Here is a 22156-nt window from a genome sequence, read left to right as displayed (position 1 = left end):
ATGCTTTAATATACACATCTGCCTCCCATACTGCAAGAATATGCACATCTGCCCCCATGTGTACATTACAGCATGGGGGCAGATGTGTATATTCTTGCAGTATGGGGGCAGATGTGTACATTACAGCATGGGGGCAGATGTGTACATTACAGCATGGGGGCAGATGTGTACATTACAGCATGGGAGCAGATGTGTACATTACAGCATGGGGGCAGATGTGTACATTACAGCATCTGCCCCCATGCTTTAATATACACATCTGTCCCCATACTCCAGGAATATATACATCTGCCCCGAAATGTTACCACACACAGATGGTTGTCCTTTCTTACCTGACTATCAGGCAGGCAGACCCATCTGCAGAGTAGCTGATGGACACACGTGCGCAAGGGAAGAAGATACAAGCAGGCGGGCAGGTGATGATGACGTCAGCGCGCCGCTACTCGGCTGCCGCCGGGAGGACCAAGATGGCCACGGCTCCGGAGCTAGGCCGAAGCCGCGGCCTTTCCTATGGGCGAGACCGCGGAGCTCACTCCGCGGATCGTCATCGATCAAAATAATTTTAATCGACCAAAGAAATTAACGATTAATCGACCAATTAATCGTTAATTTCCGCAGCCCTAATATATATATATATATATATAATTATCAAAACAATCCCAGTGTGAGATAAATTCCTTTTACTGCTGTTGTAATCACCATGTCAGATGTCAAAAGTCGGATGGTAAGGACTCAGGCTGGGTTCACACTGGTCAGACAAACGCTCCGACATTGGGAGCTCATGTTGCACGTCTTAACTGGTCCGACACAAGTCGGTCCGACTTTGGAAATGCTCCCTGTACTACTTTTGGTCCGACATTGATCCTACTTCAGCCCATTGAATATCATTGAAGTCGGCTCAAAGTAGGATCCTTGTCCTTACCATCTGACTTTTGACATCCGACATGGTGATTACAGCAGAAGTAAAAAGAATTTATCTCGCACTGGGATTGTTTTGATTGGTCAAAGGACAAGTCAGACTGTCACAAAGTCAGATCAAAGTAGTATCCTGTTCATGAAAGTCGGATGGATGTAGGACCAATGTAGGACTGATGTCGCAGAGCAAAGTAGGATGAAAGTCGTACTACTGCCGTGTAGTATAGTGTGAACCCAGCCTGATGGATGCTCATCCATTGATGTGCTCCACAACAGATATTAATGCACTGCCCATGTTCTGTTTGTTTTGCCCAGCTTTGGCGCATTGTCAGCCTATGCATTTGAATAGGCTGCCTAAGCGCAACACACTTTTTGGTTTGATATCATATGCGTTATTGTGCGTGAATTAATTCAATGCACCAGAATGCCGTGAATCGGTGTAAACGGTCCTTGGGGAATGCTTTGGTGACTTCAATAATCAAATTTCATTAAATCCCAAATCCTGCTTTTTTCCTTTGTATATGATTGGGTATTCAAAATAAACACACCTTTTAGCTCATTCACTAAGTTACGTGAAATTTGCCTCTGCTATGTGAACACACTCCAGTAAATCGATCCCATAGCCTGAACACACACAGATAGCAGACCTTTCAGACTAACAAGTACAGCAATAACTCAAGATGTCAAGAAATGATGTTTTCATCACTCTGTCATCCTCTGTCTATCAGTATACAAATAGAGCTATAACTACTTTATGTATTTTATTTGTCTTTTCTGGCTTATGCAGTCAGTGGCATGACCAACACGGGATGTGTAAGATGTACAGTAGATGCCTGTGTCATGGGTCCATGACAGCCTGGTACAAACCTTTTTGGTGTAGGTACCTGTATACAGCAGGCCCCTTAGGCCAGAACACACATTTAAGAAATGATTAGCTTTGCTGACAACAAATCCAACAAAATGCCGGCTGCTTGGCAGTGCTGCACATTGCCACTGGCTTTTCTCAACAATTTAATGTCAGCAGAAAGAACTAAGCAGGCTGCCATTGCTAATCAGTTTCTGTGAATTCTACTTGCCTGGATGACCATGACTACAATATTTTCTGAATAACTACATTGAACAAGCATTCAGCAATTGAAAGCACAAACATGAAAAATGGAGAAGTATTATATAGGTCTCCTGTTCTCCCTAAAGAATTATCCATAGTGCCCTTCCAATGCTTATAGTGATTTTTTCTGGGAACACCAATTTCTAAACTATGTGAATATGCAGGACAAGTATTTGTCATATCTATTTGCACCCGGCCGTGACAGCTTACAGCTTCACGTCTGGGCGCGCACTGTGCATGCGCAAGTCGCGCTGCATTTTGCCATTGGCCAGCAAACTTCTGGTACCTGTTTTGTGTCCCAGAAGATCACTGGCAGGGTAGGGCCACCTACAGTAGGCGGCCGAGGACCTGGAAGGAGGAAGTGGGACAGGAAATCCCACTAAAAAGATGACACACGCCCCCCCCCCCCAAAACAATTACATGCCAAATGTGGTATGTCAGGGGGTGAGGAGTGCTTAAAGCAGAAGTTCCACTTCCAAAATGCCCTCAACATGGGGGGGTTGGTGCTTTGGGGCAGGGGCAGCACTACGCCCCCACCCCAAAGCACCTTGTCCCCATGTTGATGAGGACAAGGGTCTCTTCCAGACAACCCTGGCCGTTGGTTGTTCGGGGTCTGCGGGCGGGAGGCTTATCTAAATCTGGGAGCCCCCTTTAATAAGGGGGCCACCAGATCCCGACTCCCCACCCTATGTGAATGAGTATTCGCCTGTGGAAAAAAGTGTTAATAGAAAACACACTACAAAGGTTTTTAAAGTAATTTATTACACGGCTCCGGGGGCTCTTCTGACTTTGGCGGTCTCTTCCGACTTCTCCGGCCTCTTTTCCCGCTCTTCGGTTCCTCTCCCCTCTCTCCGGTGTCTTCTGACGGGCTCCTCCGCTATCTTCTGCTCTTTTACTAGTGAGTGCCCGGTCTTCTCTGTCGTCTTCTTCCCTCCAGTCTTCTTCCAATGTTGACTCAACGCTCTCTCCCACTGTAATGCCGTGTGCACGGTGCGCGGTGCGCAACGACTTATATAGGCATGGGGCTGATGTCATCCGGTGACCTCGCCCCTTATGACGTCACAGTCCCATCATGCCCCGGGACTGTGACACACAAAGTACATCAACTTTGCAAAAATTAGACTTTTGCATAAAAATAGCTGTAAACCCTAACTGAATGACATTTCATTTACTGAAGCACTGGATATTATAAATGACTACCATTTTTTAAATGAAATACTAGTTTTCACATTTGTGTCATCTTTTGTTGCATATCAGTTCTACTGATCTTCTGCACCCTGCTTGCAGTCACTTCCTTTATGCATGCTTACACTGCAACGTCTGCCTGGCATTACTTAGGGTGGGTTTCCTGATTATTTTGAAGCTTTTGTAATAGGGTGACAACTGAAGAGCACAACTGGGAGACAACTACAGTGCGTTGTCACCCTATAACAGGAAGTTCCTGAATAAAGACCTTCATGACAGGATCACCAGGTATTACTGGTATATGAAACATTACTTGAAACATTACTTGTAAAATTTCATGAACACATTAAAGCTGGAGTTTGGTATGAATTTTATTGCCGTTACATTGGTGAAGCTTGGATTAATGTAATTATGCGCAACTGAGCGATCCCTGATGGAAGATATCACTGTACACAGTGATAGTATCATCCTTCAGATGCAGTGCTGAGCGGCTGCCCTTCCTGTGCACTGGCCACAGAAGGTCAATCCCTTGACCCTGCCACCATTCAGGAAATGGCTTGTATTTTTTTCAGTAAATACAAGGCATTTTTTGATTGGATGAGGTGGATTGTGTGAAGTGTGTAAAGTCACTGTCTACCTTGTCCAATCAGAGAATGTCTGGTAATCACTGAAAAAATACAACGTATTTTATGAGTGGCAGGGGTGCTTAGTGAGTGATCACCCGTGGTTACTACGCTGAAGGGCAGCTGCGAAGTACCGAATCTGGATAACTGCTGCTATCACTTTACTAGTGGTTACCACTACAGTGATTTGCAGCTTCCACAGGGATCAGTTAGGTATGAGATATGCACATGTACATTGGTACAAGCTGAAATGCAATAAAAAATTCATACTTATGTATGTACTTGGGATCTTTTTTAGAATCATACTTACCTAGGTGGATTGCAGAATCGCTCCAATGCTGCATCTGCCCCCTGCCTGCTTTAAGGTTGAGAACCGAGCGATCAAACACTGCAGATCGCTTGGTTCCCAGGGCTCAACTGAATCAGTTACTTGACTGCATTTTAAGGGAAACTTTAAGTGTGGAGCCACGGGATGTAATTGTTGTCGTCATATTATGGAAGGTAATAAATTCTGCTCATATGTGTCACAGAAGGAATATGACATTTGTTTGTTTTATAACTGTAACACCAGTTATGTGGTTTATCTACTCACTTGTGTCACATTCAGTATGTGGGTAGAACCACTAGACGCCTCCATGATCACTTTATTGTACATATTTATAGCTTGACAAAAAAGCTTCCGACCGTTGTGGCAAAGAACTTTAATATGTGTCATGATGGCAATGTATCAGCTATGCGTGTGCAGGTGATTGATAAAATTAGGGTTCCAAAAAGAGGTGGTGACATCTTTGGACTCCTCTGTCTGAGGATTTTTCACCTCCAAACTCGCATCCCGTATGGGTTAAATTTTGAGTGGGATGTGTGTCATTTTTATGATCAATGATATAATTTGCTCTCTCCGATGGGGGAGCCTTTTTCGGACCACCCTCCTCCCAGATATATATATGCACTTATAGTGGACATTATTGTGGTTCATTTATATATGTTTAGTATGTATTATTTACAGTGTATGTATACATATATACACGTGTGTGCTTATATATACAGTAAATGTATAGATATATATATTTTTTTTTTATCGTTCCCTTTTTGGTGCAGGTTTTGGTGACTTTGACAATTCTAATTCTATACATTGCTATGTTCCAGACATATCCAATTTTTACATGGGCTGACTGAAGAAACAGTATTGGACGGCTGCGTGTGCTTAGATGCCTTTTTTTTTTATTTTAGCATTACAAGGGGCATTTGTTCCCTGTTGTCTTTTGCTGGTGATTTTATGCTACATGCACTATATGCACATGCATTAATCCTCATAAACAGTGTTGCCTATTATTGATGTTGTTTATTTTGTGGTAGTATTTTGTAGTTTTTATTTACAATACATCCATACTGTCTAGATCAGGGGTAGGTAACCCCCGTCACTGGTGCTGCAAGCAGCACACTAAGCCACTTTTGCCAGCACTCAACTCCCTACCCTCAGCAGAGCAGCACAGGGAAGTGTCAGTGAGCAGGCCCGTTGCTACAGGACAGGCAAAGCAAACAATTGCTTGGGGCCCCGAGCTGGCCTGGGGCCCCCAACTTCCCCTTTCCAGTCTGTAACGTGGCCGTGCTCCTCTTCTTTCCTCCTGTCAGTCCGGCCGAGTACCGTGCGGTACAGAAGATTCAGTGAGTGCTCACTTCCTTTCAGTCCGGCCGGGAACGCAGAGTCTCCGAAAATACGGCAGGACACCTGACTGACAGGAGGAAGAGGAGCTCGGCCACGCTACAGGTAAGAAGGGGAGGTGAGAATAGAACAAAACATGGGGGGGGGGAGTAAAAGTGATCACAAAATTGTAAAATATGAATAAAAGCAATGTGGGAAGCATAAAGATGCTGGCACATTGCTTTTATTCATATTTTACCATTTTGTGATCACTTTTATTGGCTATATTTACACTGATTTGTAAGATCTTTTTATAAATAAAATTTTATAAATAAAATTCATTGGTTGATCTACACCATATGGAGCCCTCTTTTATATTTCATGCTATGCCGGGGCACTAGTGATTCATCTTGCCCCACCATCACCCCTTCCATCCACCTGGCTGTTGGTTTTCTGCTTGCTGTGGTTCTGCGCTGTTCGTGCAGGGGAGGCCTCCATGTCCCTTTTGCTTGGGGCCCCCTAATTCCTTTAAACGGCCCTGTCAGTGAGACACTAATGCATTCCAATTTCAGAATTCCCCACATCACACATGCACTGAGGGGGAGGCACTGTGCCCCCACACATTGCAAAATATGGGAAACATAGTTTGGTTCTTTAACTTTGCTGTAGCTGCGATCATCAGCTTTTGTGATGGGGAAGAGATTGGGTGCAGTTCTGCTAGGGGCAGGTGGCCCCTGTTTCCAGGAGGAGGAGGACTGTCATTGGCCACTGTTTAAGCCAATCACAGTCAATGCTAGTCCCATCCACCATCTGATGGAAGATGACTCACTTGGTTGCCACTATCAATCTCAGAAAGAAGGGATTTCACTGTGATTGAGAAAACCACAATCGGGTGACAGTTTGTGGAATTACTGTTGAGCTTCTGGGAACTTTGTTGAAATTATTCCTGAACCTTTGTGTCACTTGTGACTCAACCCCTGCACTCTGTGTCCCATTGAGCCACAGCCAGTATTCAGTGCAATGCAAAATCACACCCAACTTTTCCTACGCTACACTTTTTCTCAGCTGCAGGGGCCCACTGCTTCAGAAAATGCCCCTGACCTGAACTCATCATTGTGCATCCATTCCAGATGTTTGTATGTGACACCTCATGCATCACATACATCACTTACAAACATGTGGGCTAGATGCAAGAGTTGGATCAGCAGGATGAGTGTGCCAGGACAGGTAGATGTGTCTCATCTCTGCTTCCTATTACCAGTCTGCATATCACGCAAATCATAGATGAGAAGCGGGTACAGTGTTGGAGCAGATGAGCAGGAGGGTACAGCGCTGGGGAAAATGAGCAGGAGGGTACAGCGGTGGGGAAGATGTGAAGGGAGGTACAGTGGTGGAAGAGATGAGAAGGGGGTTCAGCAGTGGGACAGATGAGCAGGGGGGTTCATTGTTGGGCCAGATGAGCAGGGGGGTTCATTGTTGGGCCAGATGAGCAGGGGGGTTCATTGTTGGGCCAGATGAGCAGGGGGGCAGTGTTGGTCCAGATGAGCAGGGGGGCAGTGTTGGGCCAGATGAGCAGGGGGTTAAGTGTTAGGCCAGATGAGAAGGGGGTTCAGTGGTGGGACAGAAAAGCAGAGGGGTAGAGCAGTTTGGCAGATGTAAAAGGAGGTGTACTGGTGGGACAGATGAGCAGGAGGTTACAGTGGTGGGGCAGGGGAGCAGGGGGAACAGAGGTGGGGCAGAAGAGCAGGAGGGTACAGAGGTGAGACAGCTGTGCAGGAGGTACATTGTTGGAGCAGATGAGAAAGCAAGTTACAGTGGTGGGGCAGATGAGCAGATGGGTTTAGTGTTAGGACAGATGAGAAGGTGATTCAGCAGTGAGACAGAAAAGCAAGGGGATACAGTGGTGGGGCAGATGAGAAAGGGGGTACATTAGTGGGGCAGATTAGCAGGGTGGTACCGTACAGTGCTGGGGCAGATGAACAGAGGGGTACAGTGGTGAAACAGATTTGCAGAATTGGGGCTGATATGTAGTGTGGAGTTGCAGGAATTGGGGCTGATCTGAGGTGTGAGAGTGCATGATGTTAATTTCTCACTACTAAAGTATTTTAAAGCATTTAGTTTATAAAAAAATCCTTTTCGTGATTGAGAGTGTGAAGTTGACATTTTTTTGTTATAAAATCAGCATGCTTAATTTCTTTGAAAACATTTTTCGGTACACTGTGCTCAAAAGGTTGCCTACCCCTGCTCTAGATTAAATATTATTGAATTTAAATGTTTTTAGACTTTGTTGTGTGTATCAATTGATATTCGCACTCAGTTTTGTATTTCCATTTTCAAGGGGTTGGTTCCTCACTTGATGGCTTACGTATATCTTTATATTTCGGTATATATATATATATATATATATATATATATATATATATATATATATATATATATGTATATATATATATATGTATTTTATTTACGTTATTGAATACTTTTATTGTGGTTGTATGCGCTATATTCTACATGTTTAAGTAATGTTATGTGAATTGAAGTTATTGTATTTATCGGCGTATAACACGCACAGGGGTATAACACGCACCCTTACTTTAGGAGGGAAGTTTCAGGGAAAAACTTTCCACAGCCCCCTGCGTATAACATGCAGGCACAGTTTACCCTCTATGTTCAGGCTAAAAAGGTGAGTGTTATACGCCAATAAATACAGTAATAGGAAGTCTGTATCTGATGCCGCGTACACACGATCATTTTTCGGCTTGTAAAAAAGCGACGTTTTTTCCAACTTCATCATTAAAACGACGTTGCCCACACACGATCATTAAAAAAAATGCTCTAGCAAAGCGAGGTGACGTACAACATGTACGACGGCACTATAAAGGGAAAGTTCCATTCAAACGGCGCCACCCTTTGGGCTGCTTTAGCTGATTTTGTGTTAGTAAAAGACGATTCGCGCTTTTCCGATAGACCTGTTGCAGTTGAAGGTGGGGCTATTTAAGAAACATCATTTAGACTTACCTGTGTAATCACAACAGTGTGAAACGTGTCTCCCGGGCACCTTGTCCCTGCGATGCCACTCTTGGATGTCCTAATAAAGGATTTTGCACTATAGTCGTGGTGTGCAGCCTATTCTTGTATAGCAGAGAGTTGGTGACTGTCAATCAGTCTTGCTGAGAGGCTGAGCAAGGTGCCAGTCCAGGCATGTGGGCAGATCGCAACTATATGGTCTCATTCTTGCCCGAGCCTGGACTGGCTCTGTGACATCAGCCTACAGCAGGTTTTAGAACGACCTAGACTTCTGTAATTCACAGAAGTACAGCCAAACAAGCTTTGACTCTACTTCTCATTTAAATACTTAAAACTAATATTAATCTAAAGAACAAAAAAAGCTTTATCACGCTAGGACAATGCCTTGCCCTCTTCTTTCAGGGGAAGGTGCTCTGTAGTCTCCAGAGAACAGTCAGCAGTGGCACATTGAATAGATTAGGGTTGATATACTAAAACTGGAGCACTCAGAATCTGGTGCTGTGGTAAGCCAATCAGCTTTTAACTTCAGCTTGTTCAATTAAAATGATTATAAAGTCTTGCTTTATTCTCCTATAAAAATAACAAACATGTTATACTTACCTCCTCTGTGTAGTGGATTTTCACAGAGCAGCCTTGATCCTCCTCTTCTCGGGTCCCTCTTTGCTGCTTTTGGCCTCTCCCACCTATTGAGTGCCCCCACAATCAGCAGCTTGCTATTGGGGCACCCAAGCTGAGTCACAGCTCCCTATGTCCATTCAGACACAGAGCCCCAAACCGACCCCACCCCCTCTCTCCCCTGATTGGGTAGCTGACTTTGATTGACAGCCAATGGCGCCGCTGCTGTGTCTCAGCCAATTAGGAGTGTGAGTCTCGGACGGCTGAGACAATCGTGAACATTGCTGGACAGAGATGGGGCTCAGGTAAGTATTAGGGGGGCTAAGGGGGGCTGCGGCACACAGAAGGCTTTTTTATCTTAATGCACAGAATGCATTAAGATAAAAAAAACTTTCTGCCTTTACAACTCCTTTGACAATAAAACCTGAAAGCTAATTGGTTTCTATGAAGAGCTACACCGGATTTGGCACTCTACAATTTTAATAAATCAACCCCAATGTGTCTGGCATGTAAATTTGAGAAAAAAAAATACATTGTGGAGCAATTAGTGGTATGGTACTGTACTAGTTTTTCCATGTTGTAGATTTAACATCATGATACTGTCTATTACAGATTGACAGATATATAAATATACAGATATATATATATAAATATACAGATATATAAATATACAGATTTTTAAATATATAAAAAAAATATATAGATAAGTAAATATACAGATATATAAATAAATATACAGATATATCAATAATACAGATATTTAAATATAAATAAATATGCAGATATATAAATATACAGATATTTAAATATAAATAAATATACAGATATTTAAATATAAATAAATATACAGATATATAAATATACAGATATTTAAATATAAAAAATATATATAGATAAGTAAATATACAGATATATAAATAAATACAGATATATCAATAATACAGATATTTAAATATAAATAAATATACAGATATATAAATATAAATAAAAATACAGATAATACAGATATACAAATATAAATACAAATTCAGATATATAAATAAATATACATATATATAAATAAATATACAGATATATAAATATAAATAAAAAGTCATATATATATTTAAATATACAGATATATAAAAAAAATACACATATATAAATATACAGATTTTGCACTCTCCAGTTTTAGTTATCAGCTCACTACATTTCTGGCAGGATCAACAAGTATCTATTTTATACTTGAATATACAGATATATAAATAAATATACAGATATATCAATAATACAGATACAACAATCAATAATACAGATAAATAAATATACAGATATATCAATATTACATAAAAATAAATATGCAGATATATAAATATACAGATATATAAATATAAATAAAATACAGATTATACAGATATATAAATACACATTCATATAAATATATAAATAAATATACAGATATATAGATATACATAAATATACAGATATATAAAAAAAAATACACATATATAAAGATATGCACTCTCCAGTTTTAGTTATCAGCTCACTACATTTCTGGCAGGATCAACAAGTATCTGTTATACTTGAATATACAGATATATAAATAAATATACAGATATATCAATAATACAGATACAACAATCAATAATACAGAAAAATAAATATGCAGATATATAAATATACAGATATTTAAATATAAATAAATATACAAATATATAAATATAAATAAAATACAGATTATACAGATATATAAATATACATATATATATATATATATATATATATATATATATATATATATATATATATATATATATATATATATATATATATATATACATACAGATATATAGATATAAATAAATAAATATACAGATATATAAATATAAATAAAATACAGATTATACAGATATATAAATACACATTCATATAAATATATAAATAAATATACAGATATATAGATATACATAAATATACAGATATATAAAAAAAAATACACATATATAAAGATATGCACTCTCCAGTTTTAGTTATCAGCTCACTACATTTCTGGCAGGATCAACAAGTATCTGTTATACTTGTCCAGCAGACATAAGACAACTCTTTGAATGATATATTTACCAGATGGAAAGAAATAGTGGATTCTTAGGGTTTCCATAATAATAGATTGTGCAGAACATGTAGAGATTGTATGTCTCCTTAGTACATGACATACTAAACAAGGCTCCGCTGGTCCTCCCATAGTCCTAGACACTGGCTGATCCCAGGGGTCGGGTGTGGAGTTGTCACCTTGTTAGTGGTCAGGGCAGGGTGGAGTTCTCCATGGGGTCCGCTCTAGTAGGCGGAGCCCCACTTTCCCTCTATTTGTAGAAGGAGGCGGATATAAGGAGGTTATTTCCAGCCCAGCCTGTCTGATGTGACGTCGGCGAGCTCCCGATCTCTTACTACAACAGGCAGCTTTGTGTGCCGATGTCTGAGCCGGAACATCTCTGCTAGTTGTCATTACTTGTCACCGGCAGAGGAGCAGAGGGGGGCAAGGTAAGGCACACACAGTACCCACCTTTACATGGTGATCACCAACCTGCCCACAGCTTGTGTATGGAGTGCCCAGGGAATTAACCCTTCACTGACCATCTCATCTCACCATGACATGCCTTGTCTCTTCCCTGCAGGATGACAGTGTCAGGAGCATTGTCCCCATCCATAGCCATGTGTCTTCCTTCCTCTCCATCTTTGTGTGCCATTGGTGTCTAGGCTTGCTGTGGCTTTAAGAGGTGATGGCATGCATTGGGGGTGGGGGTGGGTTGTAGAAGAAATAAAGGTAGATCACGTCTCTTTGTCTGTGCTCTCCTATTCTGGGGACACCATCATATATATTCTTCTTTCTCTTTATTCCTCTAGTCATCGGGGGAGCCAATCAGACACCTGCATAAAGACATTTGTTGGGGGGGGATCAAGGAGGATTGTCTGACCTGTTCATCTGAATCCAATCCAAGAGGAAATTTGATCACATTTGGGAATTTTTACAAGCAAACTGGGATCTATGAGTGGCAAGGTGATCAAAGCGAAGGAAGAAAAAGATGCTTCTAAGGGTAAGCAGCTGATAATCAACTTCAATGGATGGGAGAGAGAGAGAGAGATCTTTGTGTGAGCAGGTGCTGGTGACCTTTTACCTTGGATCCTTTTATGGTGCTGTCATCCTCCTTGTGTGACACTGGATCTACAATGACACCCCAAACACACCCTCAATTCCCCTTCACTTTATTATACATATACTGCATGCCTATAGGAGCAACAGTGTCAGCCCCATGCAGGGGTCCCCAATGTTGCAATGTCCCCTATAACCTTTAGAAGTTCTGCTGCCAGCTAAGATCAGCCATGACAGCCCTGTGACAACCTTTTCATTGCCAGATCGCTACTTTGTTACAGGCTGCAGACCCCTTCTGAATGAATGGTACCCAGGGGGCATATGATGTCACCACCCCACCCACCCCCCCTGACACCAAGCGATTGACGCTTCTTCTTTCGGATAGATGATGCAAATGGAGAAAAGGGTTAGAAGTGAATGTTTGTTAAGATGTAGCTTCCCCCCCTCTATTGCCTTGCAATCGACTGCCTTTGCTGCTGGATGTAAACTGGGTGACAATTGCCATGGAGACAAGGAGGGCAGGAGGAGGGGGTGGGGGAGGAGAGGTGTATCACACTGCAACTGCATTAGTTTCATTTGCATCCTCAACACCAGCAGCAGGAGCAGCATTAATGCAGAGGTAGTCAGCCTAGACACATAGAAGTTCACCTGGAAAGTGGGCAGACACACAGACACACAGCAGGCAGTGCACTTATTCAATGGTGGACCCTGAGCTGCCCACTCCAAATTCAGGAGTTTGCAAACTTTTCCCCCAGGGGTGGGGGTGGGGGACAATTGCATCTGTTAAGTTATTCCTATAGGTTTGTAAGATAACATGAACATACTGCTATATATATCTTTTATTTTTATTTTATTTTTTTATTATGAAGATGATTATTATTACTGTTATTTGTATATACTTAAATATCATGCAAGCTGAAAATCTAAATGTGTATCTATCTATCTATCTATCTATCTATCTATCTATCTATCTATCTATCTATCTATCTATCATACATGCAACGCACTACCATGTTTGTCTATCTACCTAAATTATGCCATCCTGTCAATATCTATCTATCTATCTATCTATCTATCTATCTATCTATCTATCTATCTATATAGAGATAGATGGATAGATAGATAGATAGATCTATATATAGATAGATCTATATATAGATATATACATCTATATATAGATGTAGGTATATATATATATATACTTATGTATCATGCATGTATGTATCATGTAAGCTGCTTAGAGATATATATATATATATATATATATATATATATATATATATATATATATATATATATAGATATAGAGAGAGAGAGAGAGAGAGAGAGAGAGAGAGAGAGATGTAGGTATATATATTGTATATACTTATGTATCATGCATGTATCAGGTAAGCTGCTTTTCTATCTATCTATCTATCTATCTATCTATCTATCTATCTATCTATCTATCTATCTATCTATCTATCTATCTATCTAACACATAAGCAAAGTACCACCTGCTTGTTTCCCAGTCTATCTATTATTATGTCATCCTGTCTGTGTGTATATGTATAAAGATCTATATATAGATCTATATCTATATATAGACACACACACATATATATATATATATGTCTAAAAATAGTCAGACTAGCATAACTATTTTATTAACTTATGTTAATGTGCAAGTTAGTTGTGTTGTGTGTGTGTATATATATATATATATATATATATATATATATATATATATATATATATATATATATATATATATATATATATATTAAAAATCAGCAAAGGTTTATATTAGATTTTTTGCTATCCATATGCATGTTGTATCTATTTACTTTGTTGCTTTGGGAGTATTATAATATAAGAAATTACTACAACATATATCTAAAATGTTTTCAGCAGGAAAAGAATATGCACCAAATCTTTGCAGTACCTTATAGCACATTGCCAAAAATGACCAGCCTTTATTGTATATTATAATGGTTTGCAGTAGTTTTTTTTAATAGAACAGCTGTAAGCTGATGAGCTTTCCTAAATTGTATTTGACCTAAAGATACTGAAATGTACTCTGATTTTGTAAAAAAAAAAAAAACTGTAGAAAGACTTTTATTTTTTATTGTATTTATGCTAAATGGGGATTATTGGAAGTGTTGTGTTAATAAGCCGTATGGCCAACTCTAAAGGTGTTAATACCTGCTCAGATTCACTTTTTTGTATACTTGGCAATACTGGAAACCAGTCTTTGTAACCTGCACCACTGTTTTCACTTTAAGCCTGCAAGCCAATCATTTATCTCCTAAACAAATTTGAATAATCTTTAGTGGATTTGACGCCAGAAGGTATGAATCATTTATGTAAAATTGAGAGAGGAGTAGAAACAATCTTGTGTACAGCAGCTAATTTAGGCATGAATGTGGTACGCCTCTGAAACCAAATCCATAAAATGTTATAACATTTCATTCTGCAGCAGCTCACATAGGATGTTACGCCATGAGCATCTTATTTTAAATTCATATTCATTTTTTCATAATGGCTTGAAGCTTTGCTTTCGCTTTTACAGGCAGAGCTGGAATTTTTACATTGTATCTTTTTTTGTTTGTTTGTTTTTAAGTTATATTTATGTGTTGCACCAAAACCACAAGAAAGAAGTACATTGTAATACCATGTATCATGTTAGATATTATAAGCACTTCACTCAGCAGGCTCAATTCATGACGAAGCTAAAACATGAAAAAAGAATACTTGATTGAAGAAAAAAAAAAAAAAGACAGTTATTTTCAGCCCATTCCATTGGAGGAATTGAAAAGCACAATCACATGGTTGAATTGATGGTCTTAATCCTTGTGCTATGCTTTGTGATCTGGGCCTCACAATAAAGGTTAAAAAAAAGCAGGGTTGTGTATTTGTAACGATGTAGTATTGGCTTGTGGACCAATCTGCCCATAGATAGGAAGATATCTCACAGAGAATGACAAGAAATAAGACACCTGCCTTACCTTAAACCAGCTGGGACTAAGTAATATGCTTTGTACAGCTGGGCTGACGGATACATGTGGTGCACTGTTGTCTTTTTCTATATAGAAAGATATTGATTAGACCCATTCACACATTTATGTGTCATCAAAGACACCTGATAGAGCCTGATCACAGCTGTGCACCGTGCTGCAGTGTGTTCTTAAAAATAGATCAGGTCTATTTGTGTCCACTTACATGCATTCTATGGCCAGTCGAAGACAGGGACACGTATGATGTATTTTGTATGTGTTTTCAGGCCCTGGTAACCAACCTAAATCATTTTTTATTATCCAGCATGAAAAACACATGATGTATGAAAATGCATTAAAACTTGTGCCAGTGCTCAAGGATTAAATTGCCTAATGGTGGCACTGTACTGATTTTGTTTCAGATTTATTTTGCCAGGTAAACCAGATTCAGGCACAGCTGTAAAGTGTGAAGCCTCGTACACACGGCCGAGGAACTTAATGGGCGAAACACATCGTTTTGCTCGTCGAGTTCCTTGTGAGGCTGTCGAGGAACTCGGCGAGCCAATTTTCTCCATTCCCATCGAGGAAAAAGAGAACATGCTCTCTTTTTGGCTCGACGAGTTCCTCGATAGTTTCCTCGTCGAAAAATGTACACACGACCGGTTTCCTCGGCAAAAAAAAACCCAGCAAGTTTCTTGCTGGTTTTTGCCAAGAAACTCTGTTGTGTGTACGAGGCATAAGGTTGTGCTTTTCTGGGTGGGTTGCGTAGATTGTTCCAAACACTACTGAGTCGTTGGTAAATTCTGTTGATCCGATATCTATAATAAAAAAAAAAATTAAAAAGCTGGTTTTAAATTGTTCCACCTGTATAACCAAAAACATTTTTTTTAAGTTCATTTGAATTTAGAATTGCTGTCAGAGACTATTTAACCTTTTGTCTGTTGTCCCCAGAACAGGAAATTAAAGGAAATCTCTCTAAAAAGCAACATAGAATGATTTTTATTTTATTTTAATTGTAAGATTACTTTTTCCTGAAAAATGAAAAGGTGAACTAACGCCAAATATCTTGGCCACCTCTCTGGACCCTGCTGAACATAATGGTTGTGATGCCCCATGCTGCTTGTGTATTGGCCTGTACATTTTACACTGCAATACACAGCCCCAGACACATCACAATGGGAATTTTGCATTGATCAGAGCATGTAGCCAATCTTTCAACATGTATGGCCAGTTTAAGGCTAGCAGAACAAAAAATCTCTCCTGCGCTCCGGTGTTTTCGCTAGATACGGGTGGTAAAGGCTAGTCTTTAGTTCAAGGTGAAGTCTATAGTCTTGCAGCCCTCCTCAAAAAAATGGGAGTTCATTTAGCCGGACTGCCTAGGCTCTGAAGAAAGGGGTGAGCCCCAGAAATGCGTCAGCCGTTCAGCAGGTTGGGGTACCGTCCGATCCTCTTGTCATCAAGCCCTGCTCGCAGGCGCCAAGTGATTCAGCTTGGTTGTCAGAAAAGCTTGTACTCAAGCTCATCTGTGAGTAGGACTATTGCTTTTATTCCACTTTTAATAAAACTCTTAAAGCGGAGGTTCACCCTCAAAATGATTTTTTTTAGCATTGCTAGCTTTAACCCTATTTACAGATGATAGCGTTGAATTTTCTTTTTTTTAAATGCTCCCTTACCTCTTATCTCCTCTACTTCCTGGTTTTCAGCCCAGCGGTGAGTGGGCGTGTCGCTATATTCCCCGACGGCTCTTTGCATTCTGGGAGCTGACTGTGTGTTCTCCTGTGAGTGACGTGCAGGCCATCTCAAATAGCTAGGCGCCGTAGTCTCGCGCTAGCTAGGCTGTCATGTGACGCGGGAAGCGGGTCACATGACTCACAAAGCGCTTCATATGATGAGGGAGGGTGGATACATCTTCCCCTATTATAATTATCACAGCGGGGCGTGTCCTTTTCAGGACGCCGCCGGCCGTTGTGATAGCAATAGCAGTGTTGACAGCGCGGCTCGCCATCGACACTGCGCATGCGCGGGATTACGCAGTGAATGCTGGGAGATCAGCATTCGCCGCATCCCGGAAGAAGGAACAGGAAGGCTTCAGAGTGCCCACAATTAAGATGGCAATGTCCATCACTATATTTTATAAAATATTATTTTATGGGAAAAGAGGATCCTGGCTGCTGCTAAAACGGGACATGTGAGTAAAAGAAATACTATAGTAAAAGCAGCAGATTAGTGTTTAAAAAAAAAACTTTTCCCACAGAACCTCCGCTTTAAATTTGGTAATGCACTAGGTCGGTGCTCCCCTCAGTTTAAGGCTAGCTGCAGGGTTGGAGAGGGTGAACCCCCCTTTTTAAAGGCCACCCGAACATGCAGCTCACAAAAAGTTGACTACTTTGACAGATTAAACTTTTCTCCAACACCGGCCCGATTGCCTGGAACATTTTATCTGACACGCCCCTTTCCCCATGCATTTCTCCTGAGGAGCTTTGTCACAAGTGATTGGAAGTGGAGACAAGGGTTATCTGTCAAAGCAACCGTTTCCTTGTTAGCTGCATTGTCAGATGTTCCTGTAAGGAGGTGAGAATCCAGACTAACCTCACAGCTAACCTCAAGTAGAAACATGGGACAAAGTTCCCAATGTACCTTGACCCATGGGGAACAGAACACTTTAATACAAAACAAAGTCACCAGAACAGTTCCGGGCTCATTCACAAGGGTGGCCAGGGGGTGGTAAAAGCAGGTGGTTAAGCAGCGATTTTACTGATTTCTGTCCACCCACATAAAAAACAAGGCCATGCAGCAACTTACAGTAGGGCTATACACATGCAGCAGCCTCAATGCTTTGCAGCTTCAGCAAAAACGTAACCTCCTGTCTTGTTTAGCAGCATCACTACCGAATATGACCCATTCAAGTTATTGGGGCCACTTTGCAGCATAGTGGGTCAATCTTTTGGGTTTTAGCAGAATGCAGATTTTATTTGCTGCTTGTTCTTGGAGCTGTGCCTGTGGGTATCTGGTAACAAAAAGCAAAAGCCCATGCATCCCTGTCCTCTTACCCTAAAGCTGGCCAGTTGGAACACTGCATATACAGTATGTAGAGGTATTGCATAAGCTCAGTGAATCTTTATATACGGTATACTAATGTATGTCTTCCATAAACTCAATAATCTTTTAAATATATAAAAGTTTGTTTCATATAGGTTTAGTGGCTCTGTATATGTGAAAGTATGTCTTCCATAAACTCAGTGACTTTGTATGTAAAAGTATGTTTTCCATAACCTCATTTACCCTATATATGTGAAAGTACTATATGTTTTGCATAATCTCAAAAAGTCTGTATGTATGTAAAAGTAAGTACATAGGTTTAGTACTTATAAAATTAAGGATGAATTCCAGGTATAGTATATTTTATACATCGGTCCAGCTTGGATATGTATATACCATACCTGGTCATTGGCTCTGGAAGCTGGGAATTGCTGAAGTAGACACCGCTACTCTGCTGATCTACACTTGCCTCCAGGTCCTGTGCTGAGTGTCCGTCCTAATCACAGGAGGTTGGCTACTTGGCACGGGTGCCAATCAAAGAATGCTTTGCATTTTCTGAATGAATGCAAAGCATTTTCTGTTTGGACAAGGCAGAGAGGCGAGTCTGGGATATTACGCTCTCCACTTCGTCCAATAAGGGACCAGGGAGAGCCATTAGGCCTTGTACACACGGCCGAACATGTCCGCTGAAACTGGTCCGCGGACCAGTTTCCGCGGACATGTTCCGACCGTGTGTAGGGCCTAGCGGACAGTTTTCCGGCCTAGCGGACAGGTTTCCAGCGGACAAAAGTTTCTTAGCATGCTAAGAAACTTGTCCGGTGGAAACCTGTCCTTCGGACATGTCTGATGGTTAGTACACCTAACCATCGGACCGAAATCCCCCGCATGCGTCAAAGTGATTCGTCGCATGCGTGGAAGCATTGAACTTCCTGGTTCGCGCATGTAGCCGCCACGTCACCGTGTTTTCTGTCTGCGGGGAATTTGGTCTGATGGTGTGTACACACATCAGACCAAAACCTCCCAGCAGACATGTCCGATGAAAACGGTCCGCGGACCGTTTTCATCGGACATGTCTAGTCGTGTGTACAAGGCCTGACAGTGCAGCGCTGGAAAACTAAACATTTTTGTGTAACCAGTGGGTTAAACAAATACAAATGACCTGTTTTCATCATCCACACACTCAAATTCTGTACAACCAGCTTGCCTATACATGGATTGAAATTTGGACAGTCCCTGCCATCCATGTATGGTGATTTAAAGTGGTAGTAAAGTCTGCTTTGTGATTTTTATCCTACAGGTAAGCCTATAATAAGGTTTACCTGTAGGTAAAATTATTATCTCCTAAACGTGCACCTTGGATGCAGCCCGTGATGTCACTGGCACATGCTCTCTGAAGGCGCAACATACCATGCCGGACCTTCAGAGCTTTGTGGTGAAGATGAAGGCTCGGACGTGCATGCACGGGAGTGATAGCATCACAGCTCTGGCACTCTTATGCCCTGTACACACGATCAGACCTTTGTCCGACCAAATTCACAGCGGAATTTCAACGGAATTCCTTTGGAGTAAAATAGAACATGTTCTCTATGTAAACTCCAATGGAGTTCATCATAATTTCCGATGGAATAACTCCGATGGGGCATACACACGGTCAGAATTTCGGATGGAAAAAGTCCATCTGACTTTTTCCATCGGAAATTCCGATCGTGTGTGTACGGGGCTCTACAGCTGGATCCTGTGAACCCAGAAGAAAGACCAGGGGAAGATGCAAGACCTGTCAACGGTGACAGTAAAGCGCTGGAGGGATTCATTCTAAGGTAAGTATTTCATAATACGTTCATAAAGTATTTCATTATTTCATAATGCCTTACATATGTTTTTTTTGTTTTGTTATTTAAACTGCAGCGGTTTACTACCACTTTACATCTGTCATAATATGCTAGTATGTAGTGCATTGTAGTACATTATGGCTTAAACCTGCAAGGGAGCCTGTTTTTTAAACTTTTTTAAAGTCACTTTACTACCGCTGTAAAGCAACTCTGCCGCTAGTTAAAAAGTTGTAAAAAAAGTCTGTAAAGAAAGGGGTTGGCTGGCTGAAATGATTTTTGTGATATAGGGGTCGGTAGGTGAAACCACAGAGAGCAGAATATTGGATGCTAAAGATTGTTCATCCATTGTAGCTCTGCAACAGAGCAAAGATCAGTGGCGTGGCTGGAGGGACGGATAAGTATTAACCCTTTTATTTACAGGCATGCCTTTTATACAACCTTTTAAACGATAAACAGATTGACTTTAAAGGTTAAGTTCACCTTTTGTAAAAGAAGCCTTCATCTTCACCACAAAGCCCTGAAGGTCCGGCACAGTTTGTCGGGCCTTCAGAGAGCATGTGTCAGTGACGTCACGGGTTGCATCCAAGGTGAATATCTCCTAAGTGGTGCACGTTTAGGAGATAATCATTTTACCTACAGGTCAACCTTATTATAGGCTTACCTGTAGGAAAAAAAAATCACAAAGTAGACTTTACTACCACTTTAAATCGCCATACATTGATGGCAGGGACTGTCCAAATTTCAATCCATGTATACCAGGGGTGCCCAACCTTTTGAAGAGCGAGGGCCACTCAAGCGACTTGGTAACCAGTCGCAGGCCACGATGAGCAGAGCCAGCGGATGGCAGGTCCGTGTCTGCTCTGTATTGGCAGAGCAGACATGGACACAGCCCACTATATGCAGTGTACCTTTGGCTTTCCTGCACTTTGCAATAGACTTCTATTATATTCTACAGGTGTTGTGCACTTTTAGAAAGCTCACCAAACCCTCAGATAATAACTGAAGTCTGATGCTCAGTACAGGTAACCCGCAGGTGCACTGCTCTGCACCTGTGGATCAGTTTGAAAGCAACAGTAACCACTGCAGAACAGATATGCCCATATATACACTGTGATTTTAGTAATAAAACTGACCTTTAATAACAGTATTCTATTCTATTCCATGCCAGAGCAGGAGGTCGCGGGCCACATCAGGGGGCTTCGCGGGCCACATTTGGCCCCCCGAGCCACTGGTTGGGCACCCCTGATGTATACTGTGGTGTCTACTTCAGCGATAATAAAAATAAATAAATAATAAATGCACATTTTTTTGCAGGTAACAAAATGTGCATTTATTATTTTGTTTTTCCATTGCTTCCTGTAAAGCACAGCAGATCGTACGTGCACTGCCAGGAGCCTGCAGACTCAGTCTTGGTACATTGTCTGCCCATACTTATGATATGGGCATGCAGTTACTGAATGGCAGGAAGGATCCATGAACTATGACAGCACTCACCAGGGCCCTCGCTGTCAGCCACAATGATTGGGTTCATGTATACTTAAATACACCTCTGCTTTTGAAATAGCACTGTGTGTTGTTCCATGACTGCTCTAAATTGCAATGAATGTTACCATAGTTACCATAGATGGTGCATATTTGCCATAGATATTAGTAGTATAATAATATTATCAATAATAATGTTTGAGATGAAATTCACATTGTATTAGATGGAACTAAAATTGCCACTCACATATACTATGACTATGTTTCCTATTTTATATACAAGGTCTAAGTGACTCACCACCAATTAGAGCTGACTCACTACATGAGCAGCTAGATATCTGTATATCTGCTTGACTTCACTCATTCTTAAGGAGCAGCGAACCATAAGTACAGGTAGTTATATATAAGAATTTCCAATAACACTAGGAATTAATACAAAAGATTACTTCAGGAGCTGTACAAAACTGACGCTAGTAGAATGACTCTCTGTCATGAAAACTTTTATCCACATTTCCTGTCACTTTAAGTAGCTATTTAAAGAAGAAGTACAGCCAAAGCCTTTTAAACTATTTCTCACAGCAGTGCAGCG

General features: G+C 40.9%; 1 protein-coding gene across 4 annotated transcripts in view; it reads left to right on the top strand.

Moving 5' to 3' along the window:
- FGF13 (fibroblast growth factor 13) overlaps positions 1-22156 on the top strand; it is a 497159-nt gene that overhangs the window by 48489 nt on the left and 426514 nt on the right. Inside the window, exons 1-2 of one of the 4 annotated variants that reach the window (XM_040323769.1) lie at positions 11486-11632; positions 11996-12186. In XM_040323769.1, the coding sequence (XP_040179703.1) occupies positions 12138-12186 (49 nt within the window). In that variant the 5' untranslated portion in view covers positions 11486-11632; positions 11996-12137. Of the gene's footprint in view, positions 1-11485; positions 11633-11844; positions 11869-11995; positions 12187-22156 lie in introns of those variants that run through there. The other 3 variants (XM_040323774.1, XM_040323772.1, XM_040323770.1) reach the window with 3 other exon arrangements.

Source organism: Rana temporaria, chromosome 9 (assembly GCF_905171775.1).
Source record: "Rana temporaria chromosome 9, aRanTem1.1, whole genome shotgun sequence".
NCBI lineage: Eukaryota > Metazoa > Chordata > Amphibia > Anura > Ranidae > Rana > Rana temporaria.
The sequence above is the reverse complement of the archived record's forward strand: the minus strand, read 5'-3'. Positions and strand labels throughout refer to the sequence as shown.